The sequence below is a fragment of the Microtus pennsylvanicus genome, chromosome 9 (assembly GCF_037038515.1).
Source record: "Microtus pennsylvanicus isolate mMicPen1 chromosome 9, mMicPen1.hap1, whole genome shotgun sequence".
NCBI classification, from domain to species: domain Eukaryota; kingdom Metazoa; phylum Chordata; class Mammalia; order Rodentia; family Cricetidae; genus Microtus; species Microtus pennsylvanicus.
In genome coordinates, this window is record NC_134587.1 from 29,051,873 (window position 1) to 29,071,498 (window position 19,626).

Here is a 19,626-nt window from a genome sequence, read left to right on the forward strand (position 1 = left end):
GTGCTAGAGGAAGGCTTCTAAGGCAGTGGGAGGTGGTTACATGTTTCTGTGCATTTGTAAATGCTTATAAGTTGTTCGCATTAAGCTTATGCATTTTACTATATGCATGCTATATCCAATAAAAATGAGCTGCAGAAGTAAACTTATATAGAAAGCAACACACTCCCACCTAAACCTCCCTCGCCTTCCATATCACCTGTGTTTGAATGGGAGAGGAAGGTAGAGGAGGAAGGATAATTAACTCTAAGGATATTTAGAAAAGCTATATGGAAGCCTATTTTAGAAGCTTCCTAAGTATATACACGTATTCATATAAAAGAGTTTAATTGGAGTTGCCCTACACAAAGACTAACTCTCTTCTTATGGGCCATAGGATGCCAAACACAAAGCCTCGTGTCAGACATGGGCTGCCTTCCATTGAGTTATGCAGGTAGGGGTAACCCAGAGACCTCTCCAGAAACAACACAGGCTACTACCACTGGCCTTGGTTGGCCACCAGAACTTGGGGATAAGACCCTGTTGCTGAAGATACCACACACTTTTGGTCAAATAGGACCAAGAAGCTTCCTTTCTGCTGGCTCCATTTTGCAGGAGAGGAAGGTGCTATGTGAGCTGCTGGGGGTGTGAAGTCATCAGTAGCCTTCCCAGCTGTGAACACCACAATGACCAGTGCTGTGAATATGCCAACTGGTACAAAGGTGGCATGAACGATCTGGGCGTAATTAACTGATGTCTGATTGAATTTGAAGCCTGTTCCACAGGAGAAAACATATACCTGGCACTATGAATCTGGCCAAGAACCCATGCTTGGGGAGCACACATGTCCCAGGGGTGACCTACTGTTATCATTTTGCTAAACAGACGTAGCATCAAACTGATCTCTAAACGTATATCCCTGTGCCTATACATTAAATAGTGCTGCTCTCTGTCCTCATGAGAGACATTTAAAGAAACACAAAGGTTCCGTGGACAGTGGTTAACCCAGAGACTCCTAACTGTTCAAAGCACAAAGTGTGTCTACGACACTCTCACCCACTAATGGTGTATGTATATGACCCTCACACTTAGGTTCAAGGGCCATCACAAAAGAGGTGGTGGAAATAGTCTAAGAGCAAGAGATTGGGGCCGGCATGAGAGACACCGTCTTCCAGACAGGACAAGACTGCTGAGTCCATGAGCTCACTGCAGCTATGGCCTTCACAAGACCTGCATAAGAACAGCATCCTAGCACGGGAGAAGAGACCCACCTCGCAAGCCAGGCCCTATCATTAACTGAGGGGCTTCTGACAGCTGATGGCTTCTGGAGAGTGACAGTTGAGTTCTCCAAGGATGTGGCCCTGGTAGGTCTACTATACACCACCCATAAATACATATAAGTGTGTGTGTGTGTGTGTGTGTGTGTGTGTGTGTGTGTGTGTGTGTGTATGCAGCACAAATTGGATCCTTCAAGTTATTTAAAAAAAAAGAGGACACAAAGTTAGGAGGAGTTGGGGGTAGGGGTGGATCTGAGAAGAATTAGGGGAAGAATGGAAAGTGAATAGGATCAAAATACATTGTGTGACATTCTTAAGGAATTAATCCAAATATAATTTTTAAAAAGAAAAGGAAACACATCAGATACAAGCATTTCCACACTGTGGAACAAACCACAAATACTAAAAGAGAAATTGAATTTCTGTGCCCAGAGGGTTTTTCTTAATAGAACAAATATTCTCCTGCCTAGGACGGCTGGAATCAATCCTGAAGGGCGAATAAAAGGTTCTCAGTGCTCCTTCTCCTAAGAGACCAGAAGTAAAGCAATGTGGGATAGCAGCAATCTCTCTGTCCTTCCCCCACGAACTCCAGCATATCTGAGCTGAATAACCCCAATGATCATTGGTCCTTACCTTTAGCTGTGCTGACAGCCTTTCCTCCCACGCATGCCCAGCTATGTGCCACCGCTCCAGGCTACATAGTGGGATCTTAGAGTGTGTTTATACAACTAAGTGGGCTATTGGGTTAAGAGAAGAGCTGACCTCCCTATATGCCCCCTACAGCAATTGTGAGAGAGGGCCCTGCACCTTGACCCTGGTGGTGTGAGTGTGGGTGACCCAGATTTGAAGACCTGAAACAGGAGAACGGGCCCCAATGCTGTAGGCTACGCTGGATGAGGTAGCCCAGGCAGCACTGGAGAGCTTGTCTGTGTAGTGACAATGAGAGAAAGCTGGTGGGCTGACCAGCCCAGCTACCACCCAGGCCCACCTCATCTGTGAACTGTTGGAGCAGGTGAAGGAGACAAACCTACAGATCCAAGACAGCAGGATCTCCATGATCCAGGACAACAGGATGTCCAGGAGAAGCCCCGGTGAGATCAGTGGTGTAGCAGAAGCCAAAGGCCTTGAGCAGCCCAATGACTTGTGGCAATGGACACTTGTAAGTAATGGTGGATGAACTAGAGAGTCAACATGTGACTCAGCGGGCCACACCACAGCTCCCACAGCAAGATATTCTCTCTCCTCTCTCCTCTCTCTCTCTCTCTCTCTCTCTCTCTCTCTCTCTCTCTCTCTCTCTCTCTCTCTCTCTCTCTCTCTCTCTCTCTCTCTCTCAATCTCTCTCTCTCTCTCTCCCTCTCTCTCTCTCTCTCAATCTCTCTCTCTCTCTTCTTTTCTGTTTTGCTATGTTTTGTTTTGTTTGTTTTTTGAGTTTGTTTTGAGGGGAAGGGTTGCAGGGGCAGAGATGAGTGGAATCGGAATGCACGATGGAAGATCCACGTATCTGTTTCTGAACACAGACTATGCTGTCCGTGTGACGTTATTCGCATGCATGTTGTTGGGGCTGACCATTTGCTGTCAGATAAACAATCACTGTGATCTCCTCAGAGAAGACTGATTCCCCCATGCTCAGCACTCCTTAGGTGCCTGTAGTTCTTCATGTAGAGTTGAGGCCTCAAGGCCTCGAGAGACAAAGAATGAAGTCGAATGGGTAGGAAGGTGGGGGGATCTAAGAGGAGTTGGGGAAGGGGAAAGATGATCAACATATAGTGTGTGAAAAAATTATAAAGCCAATAAATAAAAAGCAATCAAAACAAGGTAAAACCCACATCAGAGCCTGGGGCTGGCTAGAGCAATGACTCAGGAGAAAGCACTTCCTGCTCCTGCAGAGGACCCACGTTCGGTTCCCAGCACCTATATGATGACTCTCGGCCATCTGTCACTCCAGTTCCAGGGGATCCAATGCCCTCTTCTGGTCCTCTTGGTCACCAGGCATGCATGCTGTATACAAACCTATCCTGGCTCTCTCTGTGTAGCTCTGACTGTCCTGGAACTCACTAAGTCGACTAGATTGGCCTCAGGTTCAGAGATTTGCCTGCGTCTGCCTCTGAGAGCTGGGATTAAAGATGTGGACTATCATTATTATGATTGAAAATAAATCTTTTTTTTTTTCAAGAGACTCTTTTTTTTAACTTTTATGGATTTTATGTAACAGTCATTAACAACATGACCTTGAAAGAGAACAAGGAAGGTTTACTGGAGTTTGAAGGGAGAAAGGGAAAGGGAGAAATGATGTGATTATAATTTCAAATGAAAAAACCTCAAAATAAACCCCCAAAATACATAAAAATGCCAAAACTAAACAAAAACAACATAGCATCCAAAAGACGGAGTCTTCCGGATACAACATGGTTGATGCACAGATGAGCTCACAGAGCCTGTGACTGCACACACAAGCTCTGCATGGGTTCAGACCACACAGAGTCTTGGCACAGAGGAAAGGGGAGGTGGACATAAAGTCCCACCCCTAACCAAGAAGCTATTTGCAATTGATGCCTGCTAGGATTGGGAAAATCAGTTTCCTCCAATGGAGTGTCACTGGGTATATCAGCCAAGTGCCACGGCAGGCCCCACACAAAATGGTTTTGCCCTGTACACATGTCAGATCCCAAAGAAACCCAGGCTCACTCAGGACCTGTGGCTCGTCCCACCATGTCTCATCCTGGCTCCTAGCTAACATCTTCAGCTCAAGGGCTGCCCTTCCCTTCACCCACCTTCTTTCAGTATAAACTTGCCATTTTGGCCACACACTCTTGGTCCTTGGCTCCCCTCTTGGTCCACTTGCCCTCTCTCCTCTTCTCTTCCTCTCTCGCCATTCCCACCTCCTCAACCCCCACCTCTTTTCTCATGACCTAGTTCAGTCTGGACCCTTCCAGATGCCTCTGGCTGAACTCACCTTCATATCTACAATAAACCCTCTCCTCAAACATACTCAATAACGATCCTCATTTTCATTTACTTTAGAGACTGTCAAAAGGCTTTCACTTCCTGGATCTTTTATATTTTGTTGTTGTTGTTGTTTTTTAATCCCACTTATTTATTGCCTAGAATCACACTACGGAGCATTACATGGAGACTTAGACATAGTAAGTCAACATGGATCCTGGCACCCATGCCTTGGAACACAGAACAGAAACAGATACGTGCCTTTTCTGCTCACCTTAGCTTGCAAGAGAATTTCAGTTAGTTCACAGCCACACACGAACCAACTAAGACAGGAAGAATCTTAAGGCCAGTTTTGTCTAAAGCCTAACAGTCATACATTGCTTCAAAATAGAGTTTATTCAGAAATCCCTCAGGAAGCATTGTGCCAGCATCACAGAGTGTGCTTATACACATAAAATGGATTAGACATCACGATGGTGACATAGTCTCACATGATAGGTTGTTGTTATGCAAACATCATGGCAAAAGGAGCAAAGTGCAGCCAGATCAGATAGGGATGCTATCTCTATGACACAGGAGAACACGCCAGTGGCCTTCTAGAGCTGTATCCGAGCTATTTACCACTGAAACTGCAAGAGCCTGTGATTGACCCTATGTGTGCTGACACATTTGCCTGTTTACAGCTGGAACCCCAGTCAGCCCTGAACAAACTCCTAACCATAGCTCCTTGGGGGGAAGAATCCATATTCAGTGTTAGTTCTGCCCTAAAAGAAGATCCACTTGGCAACACAAAGCCCACTGTATGGATGGCTATGGTGTCTGTTTTACAGTTTGTCTTGCATTGCCTTGCTACAGAGATTCAAATACCACTTCAGTCATGTGTCGTCTGGGTTTGCTGGGTATCAGATCTCATCTCCCTTCAGGGAGGAATGAGGCCAAGTTTCTTTCAAAGGCCCTTGAAGCTAACGCTTCAGGGAAAACAGCAGTGGTCTGGGAATGCAGCACACCTTCACCTGGATGCAAACACTGAGATGGTTCTCTTTAAAGAGTCTCCCCGGAATGCAAAGAAGACAGCCACCTTCCGCTCTCAAGCATCATCGAATTCCCAGCACACCCCCCCAAGCCCTCCTGTCCCCGAGGGTCCAGTTCACACATGAAGAGGCACACTCTCAGGCTCTGAGAGGAGTAAGCACGTCTACTTCAACAGCTGAGGCTGAGCACCCGCCCTGACACTGAAGACGTCTCCATCGTGCACACTTAAAGAAAGCTTTTCACGCATCGGAGAAGACTGCCAGTCAGTGGCCGGGCTGGCTCCACACCCTGCCAAGTCTCAGGGTGTAGTCCTTGCCTGTTTCTTCATTGATCACTTCTACTTACATTCCCTGGCAACGTTTCTGAACTACAAGCACACTGGCTATCTTTAGAGTCTCCTCTGACCACTCTTGGCCTCCTTAAAGAGCTGAGGATGCAGGTTCTTGGTGCTGCTAGCTTCAGCATCTTCCTTTGCTCTCCAGGTGTTCCAGAAAATGCTGGTACTTGAATAAGGGAGCTCTGGAAAACCCCACACTTTCATGCATATAAAATTCTGTAATTCATGCTTTAGACAGTAAGTGTTGGGAGAGAGCAAGAGGAGAGTAGGAAGAAAGAGGAGAGAATGAGGGAGACAGCAGGGCCCTCTGCGGAGGGCAGGAGGGTAGTCCTGGTATCAATCTCCAGCTGTCAGGGGTTATCAAGGAAACAGAGGGATAGGGCTATGGACCCCAATAGACATACAACGGATTCTTCTTTTAGTTTTCCAAGGAAACTCGCTCGTGTGTCTGTCTGTGGGGGCCATCAAAGCTAAGTCAGGTCCAAGCTGCCAGCTGGAAATGCAGGTGCAACTGTGTATTCTGGTCTTTGATTCTTCCTGGGAAACCCCAGGTTTTGGTTTTCAAGGCCTCTGAATGGTCAGAGGATGGACCATGCCCAGGGTCATCTACTTGACTTGGTCAGCTGAGTACAACCATTAACCAACCATCTAAAAATATACTGTCAGAGCAATAACTAGATCGGTGTTTGAGTAAAGAGCCTAGTCATGTATTTGGGTGTGAAATTAACATCACATCTCAACTTCCGATCTGTCCTGGGTCTCAGCTGCTGCATAAACACCTACACTTTCCTCAGAACACATCTCTGCTCCAACACACCCTCCAGGCCTGGAAAGGGCTCCCTGCTTCTGGGGGAAAGGGCCAGTCCACGAGGAGGGATGAAAACCCTGATGACCAGTGAAGAGCTGGCGTTTAGTTAAACTTACACCACACAGTATCTCTTCCTGTATGAGCTTCCATTACCCACCGGTGTGCCAGCAACAGGCTCGCCATCAGAGGTGAGTTAATTCTTGGTTTATGTCAAGTGCACCAAAGTGTGTGCCTTAGCCAAACTGCTCGCTCTGTCTCTGCGGGTAATTTGTCCGTTCACTGTTGTGCCATGAATTTTACATGTACACTCTTCGGTCTCTGCAGAATCCAGCTGTTGCCATGGCAGGCAGCTTCATTCAAATGATGACATGGTTTGCCTTTGATAGCAGTGCACACCAGGACACAAAGACCATTACTCTTCTCGAAGTATCAATCGCCGTTCACATTCAACATGCAAACAGACGGAATTATCTGTGCTGGCCCAAGGTACACTGACTCAGGCCTTCCTGCACTGACTGGTGGGTCCCTCAAGGCCCTCTTTCCTTCACCCCATCCCCAACCAAATCAAGACACGTTAAACAGACTTACAGATTTGAGTTCACACATCTGAAAGTTATAAATATCTTTTTTTGAAAAAAATGTAAGAAAAACATAAGAAGGAGTAATTGAAAGCTAAAGAATAAAATTCTGGAGTCTAGAAACAAAAAAAATTCACAAAATGTTTTAATGTGGCGTTTGATTTTCAGGTATCTGGACTACCTGCTGTTCTCTGGCAATTAGGTAGAATTGTCTGCCTCTGCACTGGTGGAATGCTGGGCACTCAGAGAGCTAAAGGGACAAGCTTGAACAAATAAGACCTAGACAGTGTGGATTCTTTTTGTTTGAATCCAGTACTAAACCTAGAATCTTAAGGAAAACTGGCTAGGCTCTTTGCAGGGTACCCTCAGGCACCTGTAGACCCTGTTGCCTTTGTACAGTTTCAAAGCACATGCTGCTGTTTATTCAGCCCAGGAAACATACATACTTCCCTTGCGTCCTTGAGAGAATTGCAGAACTTACACTGCTCAAGGTTCTTCGACAAGAGCAAAATGAACGCTGGCTATCTGACTCTTGGGACACACCTAGCAGCTTCTCTGAGTTCAAAGTTTCTGAGTTCAATCTTATTAGCGATCAGATCTAATATCTAACCTGGTGTTCGGACCCATGTCTGTTGTGTAATTGGGTCCAATGAATATAATTAATAAAGCAGATAGAAGGCCCACAGAAAAATCCACTATCCTTACAGGGCCACTTAATACGCAGATAGAGAGAAAAGGAACAAACTATCACATATTCCTGATCACTAGATCCAGGTCAATGACAGATCAGTAGGACTGTGATGACCCGCTCAGCAAGAACCCTGCACCATGAACTTGAGGCTCACTTGCTCTCTTGTTCACTAAACATATTCTTATTAATCAACTACTGAATATTCCCCATGCTGGAAAGCAGATGCCAATGGCAAATGTACTGTCTGCTGTCTGACCAACTATTTCATCTGGAAACATATTTGATGTTACATTTTATTTCCCAGAATCCTAAATTACCTACAGTACTTCTTTACCCATTAGTTCCAGAAGTGAAATTCTATTTCATTCAAATCAGTCCCTTATATCACAAGGCTGTTCCTTACTTCCAGGCTAGTCTTAGCAATGACTATGACCTTCCAACCCTCAATACTGCTGGAGTGTAAGGTCGAAGAAGGTGAGCTTAAAATCAGTAACCTCCTCTGTTCCAGACATTGTCAAAGTGATGATGCCAGAAGCTCAGTCATCCTCCCAAAAGTTCTTGCAAGGAACCACTCAATCTCAACAGCCAAGAGAAGTGACGCTCAGCGAAGTCAAGGAGAGAATGGCTCAATGGCCAGGAAACAAAGGTGTCACCCGACTGCAATGCCACTGACTCAAATGTTAGCCTAATCAAGGAAGTCAGTTCGGAGGAAGCAAAGGAGCCCAACCCAGTTCTACAACATTTCAACACAGTTATTGTTTAGAGAGCCCACAGGTGCCACAGCGGAATAATTCTATTTTCTGTGGAGGTTCAGGAAAAGACCGGGATGTGATCCAGTTCAAACACGTAACAACTTCCCATAGAGAATGCCCACTCCATCTGCCCCATCTGAAACTACTTCTTGGGAATGATCATTGGACACATACTCCTAGGACTCAAGCAAGGGAGCACCAGGAACCCCACTGATACCCAAGGCAGTAAGGGCCACAGACACAGCTCATCAACTGTCTAGTACTGAGCATAGAAAGGTAGGCGAGCCCACATCTGTTCCTGCTCAGCCCAGTGTACACCAAAGATACTCAGATCATCCAAAACCTCAACACTACAGGCTTAGGAAACCAACCACCCCCTCCCCTCACCCCCACCCCCCGACAAAAGCACAGCTGAGAAGACGGGGTTTAGCAATCTAAGCAAACAAGACTGAAGGTCAGCTGTGGGCAGCAGGATATGGTAGGTTAAAAAGAGTGTGTTAAGAAAGGCAAGGAAGGTAAGAACCCACCCACGCATGGGAAGATTGCTTTCATTGCCAAACCCTTCAGCCTCGCCCACCTGCTGAAGTCCACAGAGGCAGGGCATGTCGACTCGGGCCTTTCAAACAGCGAGAAGGTGGTCATCCTCCACCCCTTTCCTCCACACACCCCACGCCTCCTACCCTCGGAGTCAATGCATCTGATTCCTTTCCTCCGTTATTCTTGCCTCTTCTGGGCCTTTATCTAAGTCTCTGGTTGTTTTTTTATGAGCAACTTTGCAATGGATCCCAGATTCCAGACTTAAAGATCGTTATCAACCTTCAGATTTATGTACGTGAAATTATATAGAGCTAAAGGCCTAGCTTCAAGTCCATAAAGAGCAAAAGCTATTGCACCAACAAGTTGGGTGTTTTGTTTTGTTCAACATCACTCTTCCAACAGGCACATTGCTGACCACTACTGAAAACATAATCCCTGTAGCCCCAGTCAATAAACCTTCAAGTTTACAGATCATCTGCTAGAAGCAATGTAATAATTATTTGCTCTTCTGACCATTGCCCCAAGCCATCCACACCTAAGACATAACCTAGTTCAGAGCATGGGTTCTGAGACCCCTCCCCCCACGCACCTCTGTCCAAACATCAGCGTGGACTTGGTCTCGGCTTCATTGAAGACTGAAGGAGAACAGCAAATGACAATTGTGGTCCTGCAGTTCCCACCCAGAGAGTCCTGGAGAATCCGAGTCATCTTGCTGTCCCGGTATGGCACATGTGTTTTCTAGTTAAGAAGAGAAGGAGGATTGGTTTTGACAGCTCATTCAAAGAAAAACTACAGAAGCAAGCGAGCCAAACTTAGAAACACGAGGAATAAGAATTTGCAGCCAGGTCTTTGGCTGTTGCCAAGAAATGTCCATTCTGTGACCCATATCACTGGAAGTTAGCATCACCGTTCATAATTTCTAGTGGAGCAGATCTCCCGGCAACAAGCGCCCCAGCCAGGAATCCCTCTGCTCTCTTCCAAAGAGGAAAACAAATGAATGGCTGGGATATGTGGCAAAGAGAACACATAAACCCCAAAGGCCGCTTCCCATAAAACTATTTAATAGATGGCGACAGGATTACTTACTGTCCCTTCTGCCAAGGCAGAGATCACATTTCCAAGAGCAGACAAAGACTTGTTGATATTTTTAGCTTCATCAAGAACAGCTCCCTCGGCACCAGTTTTGCTGACCTACCAGCGGGTAGAAACAACAGTGAGGCCAGGAGCAACAGAGAGCAGAAAATGCAAACTCATGGAGGGAAGCCGGGGATGAGCGTAAGAACCACAACGATCCTGCTGTCCCTGGAGCCTGAAGCTGAGGATTTGATCTTCCCCGCTGTCATTTTCCTCTCAATTGAGTTTTAATGGAATGGCTGGAATGCCCCAAGTGGGAGAACTGTAGATACTTCCCCGGGGGACATCCATCCAAGAAAACCAGGCTCCTGGAGTACCGTTACCGCCGTGAGCTGGGTCCTGGGGGACTAAACCACAGCCTCCCAGTCAGACGGGGTCCATGGGGCACAGGGAGGAAAACACTAACGAACCCAATTTCCGGCAGAGAAATTGGTGCTCTGATTCTATTCCTTCTCTATTTGCTTCTGGAGCAAGGAGGGAGCGAGTGGGAAACTCAGGGAGGGAAGGAAGGATATCTCAAATGCGAAAGACTTAGGGAGGTCTGAAAAGACAAGGGGATGTGCGCTGCTCTATAAATTTGCTTTTCTCCTACAGCCCTCCGCACACGGTGCCACCTCTACTGCGTTAGTCCAGATAATCTCACATTTACAGCCTTTACTCTAGGTGGAGGGGTTTATAAAACCTGCCATTTTTTTTAAGAAGAAAAAAAAATTAAAGCTGAGAAATAACTTTAAACTGGACAAAGATGGACTTCAAATGCATATTGAAGGGGAGCCCCTCCCCCCCAGTGACATAGGGAAATGCTTATGGCGGGGAGGGACCTCTGAAAATAGGACAGCCTTCTTCTATCCTGGAGCTGCAGAAGGCAGCTTGCTCGCAGACAGAGACATCACGGAGTGATGGGCCACGAAAAGCAGCAGCCGACTGCAGGAGTTTTTAGATGATCTCTAATTTGAGCATCTTAACTCCATGAAATATTCAGAGTAGGGCTATCTATCACCTTCCATTGACAGGCAAGGAAAATGCGCTCCAGAGATGTCACTTGGCCAACCTAAGGGAAGAATGGCCCCGTGGGGTGGTGGGAACTAAAGCCCAGAGCTCTATTCTTAAGACAGTCCACGCACACGGAGTCATCTGGGGGAAAAGAAAACAGAGGAACCAACAAAACTACAGGAGAGACACTTGAAATATCTCGTAAGTGCCATGAAGAAGCGCCAGCCACCAGCAGGAGGCAGTTGTCAGGGGTATTTCAGTCCAAAATAACCCGTCTCCACGTGACTCTCTGCATGGGCCTGTGCCGGACACGGCAGTCAAGTTAGTGGTCAGGAGAGAGCTGAACGATGCTCCCTTCATCCAGGCGAGTGACCGGGAACATAACCAGCTCACACATAGAACATTTAAGATGCCCAGCCAGGAATATCCAATGTTTTTCTCATTGGGACAAAAGCAAATTTGAGGACAATCCAAACAGCCATGACTTACATGGATATTCGTGGCCATAGCTAGCGTTCAGGAACTTAGCAGTGTGAGGCTGTAAATGGCAGTAAGTGACAACCACCTGGACAGCCAGGGAGCCTGATGAGGACATCCAGGTGACATCACTGACAAGTGCAGGAGGAGGCATTGTGCATGTGGACTAGCTCTATGATGCTGTCTAAAGGGGTTGTGTCCTGCCAGACTGTGGCAGAGGGACCATCCCCTGGGGCTGTGGAGAGGGCTGGGAGGGGAAGGTGGTGATTCTGGACGCACGCGGTCTTAGCCAGTTCCTGGGGGCACAGAATTGATTACAGGTATGTAAAGAGGGTTACAACAAAATCACAGAAAGTTTCCTAACCGGGAGGAACCAATGTCACTCATAGGGGACTGTGGCTTCAGACCCGCTCCCCGTAGAACTGGAATACTGGGTGGAAAAGATTCCAGACTTTTCCTTAGCTAGCAAGGCAAAGCTGCAGAAGCAGGACCACCATGCTCCAGAGGCAGAGCTCTTCCTAGCCCACTGGAGTCCATACAACAGACGGTTCCCCCATCCTAAGAGTGTCCCTCCACCTCTGAGCTGCTGCCTTTCTAGGCGAAATCATACTAACACCTTCTTAACGCACAGGCCCTACTAAGCACAAATGAACTTTTGAACCCGAAAAGGAAATGAGAAAAACTTGACAGCTGCATGACTCAACATTTTAAATCTCTTTTAGAAAAAAAAAAAAACGGAGTAAAAGGCACAAAAATTATACAACTATACACTTGAGCAAATAACGGGGAAATTATAGATAATATATATAAGAACCAATTACCTTTTCACTCCCAGCCAAATCAACCAAATACAGCTTCCCACTGAGTTTTTTCTCTGTCTCCACATTCTCTTGTTTAATGTTAATCAGGAAGATGCTGTGGCTCCTTGAGCTGTGTTCATTCATGTCTGAAATGAAAAATGGTTCACTGCTCTACAGAGAACATGTGAGCAGAGATAGCCAACCTCTGCTCTCCAAACCGCAGCCAGTCATGGCCCACCGTGGAAGTTCTCTGCGGGCGAGTGTATTGGGACCCACTGTCGCTTCTTTCAAAACAGAAAAAGAAAAGAAAAGACACTCATTCCAGAGATGATAGATTTACAACGTCTTCAAGTAACAAAGGAATTAACCTAACCTTGGTGAGCAGTTTAAGATAATAGATGCCCAGAGTCGGCCTGAAGCCCCGTATCCCATATGATGCTCTAATCTCACCAAGAAGCTCACAGCTTCCCTGACGGTCCCATGGAAACCCTCGGACTGCACCATGGTGTAGTGTCTGATACAGTTCTTCCTACTCATATGTGTAGCCTGTATTACCAGGTCTAGCATAAACTTGAAGATTAAGACACATAACTCTATAACCCACAAAGAGGCCTCAGGGATTAAATGTGCTTTATTAGGTCAGGGTACCTTTTCCACCAAAGCCCACAAATGTCCCATTCAACTTTTGTCATCTCTCAAACAACATCTTATCAGATTGTTCCTAAAAATTCTGAGGATCCCATTTTAAAAATTCCAAATGCTGAGCCTTTAATCCCAGCACCGGGGAAGTAGAAGCAGGCAGGTCTCTGAGTTCAAGGACAATCTGGTCTACAGGGTGAGTTCCAGGACAGCCAGGGCTACACTGAGAATCTCTGTCTAGAAAACCCACCCCCCAAAAAGCCACAAATAACAAACAAATTTGGCAACATTGCATGCTACAAAGTCAACATGTAAAGGGCATTTATGTTTCTATATATTACTAACAATGCCTGACCTGAAATATTCAGACAATAATCTATTTATGATAACAATAGAAAAGACAAAATACTTAAGAATAAATTTAAAGAAAATGATAGGTTTTTAGACAAAAGCTACAAAATGTTGCTTAAAAGATATTAAAACAGCTGGGTGATGGTGGTGCACGCCTTTATTTCCAGCTCTTGGGAGGCAGAGGCAGACAGAGTTCGAAGCCAGCCTGGCTTACAAGAGCTAGTTCCAGGACAGACCTCAAAGAAACTATAGAGAAACTCTGACTCGAAATAAAACAAAAACCAACAAAATCCCAAGAAACTGAAAAGATGTTAAAACAGATACAGATGAATGGAAATAGAGTCCCCTGATAATTTATTAAAAGATTAAATAGTGTTAAGCATCAAAATCGGAGTTGAGGAGATGGCTTTAAAAGATAAAGGTTTGCTGTGTGAGCATGAGGTCCGCGAGTTTGGAGTCCCAGAACCCAGGTAAGCTGGGCAGGCCTGGCAGCCATCTGCAATCCTAGCCCCGGAAGGCAGAAACAGATCAGTGAGAGAGGCTGCCTCAAGATAAAGACAATATTAGGATTGAACAACATCAGCCTCAGGCCTACACACACACACACACACACACACACACACACACACACACACCATGCACACGGACCTGCCTGCATGGGATCCTGCTATCATACACCACACATGGATACACGTAAAAACAGATGTAAACATTAGCCAAAATAATCTACTCAATGCAACTCAATCTCGATGATTATTGTATACAGAAAAAGAAGAATCAATCCTAAAATTTTAAAATTCATACAGATTCGCACAACATCCTGAAGAGTCAAGCTGATCTAGAAAAGTAAAACGGGAGCTGCGGAGATGGACAGAGAGTAGAGCTCCCTCTGCACGGGCGTGAGAAGCCGAGTTCAGGTCTCCGCTGGGGAAGATTGGGAAGTGTTGTGGAGACAGATGGTAGGATGTTGCCCACAGTGCAAATGCACCCAACACCAGAGCACTGTTAAATATACTTGCCGCACTGAAATAGAAACGGGGGCTGACGGGATGACTCAAGGGGAAAAGATGCTTGCTGTCAAGTCTGATGTCTGAGTTCAATTTCCAGGGCCCACATGTCAGGGAGAAGCCACTCCCTCAAGCTGTCTTCTAACTTCCACATGGACATCTATACACAGGCACGCATGAGCACACACGCACTCACAACTTGACGGAATGCTAGCAACACTAGAAACGTCGTAGACCCTCGGCTCTGAAGCTACCAGCCAATGCTGGCACACTGGAAAGGATTCGTGACTGACAGCTTAAGAAACGGCGAGAAAGTTTCCTTGTGTCCATGCAAGTTTCAGTCAGAACAGAAAGAATCAGTGTTTTCCTAGACTGTATGCAAGCTTAGGTCAGCTCTGAAAACTGCCCCATCCATGAGCGTTATCTGACAAGCTAAGGGAGGCTAAGAATTTCAGTTTCTGGATCACAGACCTGCAGTCCATCCACGGAGAAGCCTTACACCAGCTGCGAGAAGAGTCTAGATCAGTCCTCTACTACAGCTAGCCCCCCACACCCCCTCTCTCTCTCTTTTTTTTTTTTTTTTGTTTTTTCGAGACAGGGTTTCTCTGTAGCGTTGGAGCCTGTCCTGGAACTAGCTCTTGTAGACCAGGCTGGTCTCGAACTCACAGAGATCTTCCTGCCTCTGCCTCCCGAGTGCTGGGATTAAAGGCAAGCGCCACCACCGCCCAGCTAGAATCTCTTCTGGTCAGTAACTTCGCTCCCTTCCTCGGCAGCAGGCTTCACCTGGGGCAGCTGTTAAGCCTGCCTCCGTAGCCTCAGCAGACATCACATTTCCTCAGCATCAGAACCCAGGCGGACATTGATGCACTTCACTGCCCACATTCTCTCCTGATTTTATTTTACTTCCCCAAACTAGAAATTCTTAGTTCTTTCAGCTCTGTGTGAACTTAGACTTCTTGGTCCACATCCCTTTAGCAAGGACAGCCCTAGTCTAGAGCCGCGGCTGCTCCAATACGCATGTGCAGCTCCCAGACACGTGACACAGGCACAGGCGCGCTACTCAGCACGTTAGCTTCTGGGAGCGTATCTGCTGTAAGCCTGTGCTGCAGGGATTTCCTGGAAGCTGCCAGTTCTATCCTGACTCCCCCTTTGCATTTATTCTCCGTCTACAGAGGAAGAAGCCCAGTAGTTTTTCCTTGAATTGGACACGAATTTATTAGCTCAGATTTTTTTTTTAAACCTGTTATCAGAGCCCAACACTTCAAGACCTCGGAGTACTACACACACGCCCCCTGCACATGGGCCGGGGTCCGTCTGCTCATAGCTCTCTGCTGCCTTCCCCTGCAAACAGCACGTGTACCTCATCACCCGGCCTTCCCACACAGAGGGCAGCTACCAGGATTCCACGTGACAGCACGAACATCACCACCGCACTTACTCGTCACAGCCACGTGTCGGTTTGCTTTGCCCTCATCTATCACATCCATGACCTCCTCGGGGCTTGACACGAACCTCTCCGTGCACCCCTGCAAGAGTCAGAAGTAGGTCAGGTGGGCCAGTACAACAGTTGAAAAACAACAGCATTTTAAAGCAGCCGTTCCCCCCTCCTCCTTTTTTTCCTAAAGGCACAGATACACAGGACAGGTGCTCTGCCAGCCGACTGTGTTTCCGCCTTGCCTGGGGCTTGGATTCTACATTAAAGAGAAGTTGGAGCTAGCTAGCCCCGGGAAACTAGAAACTAGAAAGCTGGCCCCGAGATATAAAGCTGGAGGAAATGCTTTTTAAGCTGTGTTCATACCCTACAGCGAGACTTTCAGGGGACAGAAAAGAAAAAGAGAAAAATCTATGAGAGGAGAAGAAATGAGAACGGACTTCCTCTTTACCGTTTCAGACATCAACAGAGTGCACAGGATGCTACTTCTATGAAGTACAAATCATAAACCATTGCATTCAACCCCCAAACCTCTTTAAGATGAGCAATACTAAATAATACTATTTAGATAATAGCATTCCTAAAGAAGGCTGTGTATAATAGCTCATAGCCTATACACGAAGCACTGGATTAGATCCCAGCACAAAAACATAATAAAAATGATTTACATATAGGAAAGCTACAGATGAAGCAGCCTAATGTTGATTTTTGTAGCAGATCAAGATTATAGATAAGGCTCAGGGTTAACAATGCCTTTTGGGTACTCTTTATAGCGCTCACATAATAATTATTTGGACAGTCACCGGCGAGAGAGAAGTCAGCGGTATCACCCCCAACCCTTCTCATACCTTTACATAGGGGACTCTGTTCTTATCTTCGTGGACAGCCAAGTTGGTCTTAGACACTGTCGTGACAAAAGCCGATGGCATGCAAAGAAGAAAAGGAAAGTTTAAAACCCTGTACTGCAGGAAGAACAGCCATGCTTAAAGAAGACAGGCAAGTCTTCTTTCATAATTTGCAAGTTCAAGCTGAGAAGAGCGCAGAGCCCGAAGGCAAACATCTCTCTAAATTCTCGTCAGCTGCCCGGGCAGAAGTCCCCTAACTCATCTCAACCCCGGGCTTCGATTATAGAGCACACACCACAGCCACATTCAGGGGGAGCTTACCGTCCAGCAAGTCCCTGATTTTGTCCAAGTAGATCTCAAAATAGGAAACCTAGGTAAAGAGAAATTGAAATTGGAATAGAAATACCATACCACGTTTCAAAAATATCACTACTAAACTCATGAAGGCTTTTGCTGTGGTTGAAAAAGTGGACACCAAGTGAGTATCGGAGTCGTAAGCATAGAACTCATGCGCTCCTCCTGCCGGGTCATTGTGACTACCTGTCAAACATGGACCGCTCTCGAGCTCCACACTGTTGGCTCCTCTGGACTCCACTCGAGTGCTAGACAGCTTCTTACAAGAGGACCTAAGTTTCACCTTAGCTGAACACCAAATAATGCCCATGTGTGGTCACAGTCACAAGAGAAAGCATCCTAAACCAGTGATGTTCATTTAGACCTCAAGCGACTGCATGATGCCACGACCTCATCAGACCCAGGGGAACGCAGCTTCCACGTTAATGTGAAGGAAGCAGGGAGACACTAAGGATGTTTGGGACTCCAGGGTCCCAGAAGACACCTGGGAGAGTGCGGCGGAAGGCAGCGGGGATGGGAGTCTTCGAAGGGTTGGGACAAATGTGGCTTAGCGAAGATGACTGGCCAGGTGTGGTGGCTTATGCCTGTCATCCGAGGTCAGAGGGCTGAGCAAGAGGACTGTCATGAACCATACTCCTTCTCAAAAACCAAAGACAAAGGGGGATCACACCCTTTTAGGAAAAGGAAGCCTTCTAAATAATTATTCTTAAACCTTAGCCTGGACCCAAATACATCAATAGCGATACAGAACTGGAGAGCCCTGACAACTACCACAATGGTACTAGAGCAATGTCGCAGATACTAGAATCCAGAAATTGGCTTCTAAATTCCCAGGTGATTTGTCTGATAGCTGAAGTAATAAAATGCTTAAACTGAGAATGAGTTCTGAGGAATTTAATGTACATATAGCCTCAATTTCCTGATATGGCAAATGAAGCCTTAGTGGGAAAAAAAATCTCTCCTGGATTCTGCACACTGTTTCTATCTGACTCTTTCCTCCCAGATAAACTTCCCCCCAAATTCATAAGCATCTTTGAAATACAAATAAGAGAATGGACAAAAAAAAACATAGATATGGGGTACGTGACATTACACAAGCTACTGTATTATGGTAGCAGTCCCATAAATCATACTGTCTAGTGATAGCATAGATCCCTTGTTTGACTTAAGTTATCTATGATGCTTACAAAATGATAAAATTATCTCACAGTTCTCAGGATATATCCCATCGTTAGGACAGCCATGATTATGACTACTGGAAATCCGGGTACTGCCTAGCCAGGTGAAACTTCAGGATTGGACAAACCCTACCTCTAGTTTGGGGAACTCCTGGGCCCCGGGCACTAATGTCTCTCCCAGCTTAGCCCTGGTTCATTATCTCTTGTGTGCCACCATCTGGAACCTCCCACTTCACAGTTCCTGGTATCTTTGAGATCCTTGCTTTGAAATCTACAAGCAGCAGCGGGCGTTGTGGTGCCTGCTCCTGGATTCCTGTACCTGTAATAACTCCTACCTGTTCATCTGCCCAACTCCTCATTCCCTCTCTCCTGACACTCCTGACTGGCAGAAGGCTTCCTACCCTGTCCTCCCAGTTCTTTGTTTTTGTTAATTTGCTCTGGCTGTCTAGAGGATTTTCTCGGGGCTTAAACCCAGGGCCTCGCACATGCAAGGCACAATTGTACTGTATGTCTGAGCGAAGCCAGTTCTAACTGTTCTCTCTAATCTTTCAAGTTGCCTCATTCCCCAGAGTCCAGTCCTCAAAGCCCAGTGCAGTCATCTCTAACCAGGCCTCCTTGGCACCCCATTCTGGTGCCAACCTGTTCAAGTTCCTGATTGCCCTGCTGCCCCTACGATTTCCCACTACCTCTGAATTTTTTTTAATTTAATATTTTTTATACCTTCATACAATGCATTTTGATTATAGTCTCCCTCAACTTTGGAGATCCTAAGCACGTAATTTTACTTCGACAAATTACAGAAAAAAATTAATTACATCTAAAAAAAACCATGTACTGCCAAGTCTGGCAATTAAATTCCCATTCATATTTAATACAAGTTAAAATCAAATTCTGATTGTTAATTTCTGCTTTTGTGAGGCGTCAAATTTTATTTTGTTATTTCAAATGCCTTGTGAGACCAGACAGAAGGAACACCAACAGGCACTGCTTGGTGATGAACAACAGCACCATCAGAAATAACATTCAAAACCTTTGTGGGATGCCTTAAGGAGCAGACTTTCAATCCTGCCTTAATCGGGCCTCTTTTGGTTTAGCCTGTTAGCATGTAAGTTCAGAGCGCAGAGTCTGCACGGCTAGTAAGTTATCCACTGCCAATTCTTATTAATAGGAAAGCAAGCTCAACCACGAAACGCACAATGGGAACCTGCACGGTGAGATTTCACTCTAGAGGCGGAGGAACTATTCTTCCCCTCCCCCACCATTTCAAGCCAGCACCCGCTCTTCATCGTAATAAGATTCTGACACAAGACACTAGTTCCAGGGCGGTAATTGGTTTAACATCTTATTCAGGATTATCACTTAAGACCTCTGCAGTCGTGTAAAGGGTGTCGGCGTAAACAGCCTTAAAGAGGCACTAAGCCTCTAAATCTTGAGCCCATCAAAGGGCTGTAGCCTCAGATGAGGAAGCCTGCTAGCGGTAGAAGC

At 46.1% G+C, this 19,626-nt stretch overlaps 1 protein-coding gene across 1 annotated transcript in view; it reads right to left on the reverse strand.

The window, feature by feature from the left end:
• The window catches only part of Kif5c (kinesin family member 5C), a 153,300-nt gene that overhangs the window by 67,363 nt on the left and 66,311 nt on the right, over positions 1-19,626 (reverse strand). Inside the window, exons 5-10 of the mRNA XM_075985267.1 lie at positions 16,931-16,979; positions 16,613-16,668; positions 15,771-15,858; positions 12,357-12,481; positions 10,018-10,122; positions 9,521-9,669 (exon numbers count right to left, since the gene is read on the reverse strand). Of these exons, the coding sequence (XP_075841382.1) occupies positions 9,521-9,669; positions 10,018-10,122; positions 12,357-12,481; positions 15,771-15,858; positions 16,613-16,668; positions 16,931-16,979 (572 nt within the window). The remainder of the gene's footprint in view (positions 1-9,520; positions 9,670-10,017; positions 10,123-12,356; positions 12,482-15,770; positions 15,859-16,612; positions 16,669-16,930; positions 16,980-19,626) is intronic.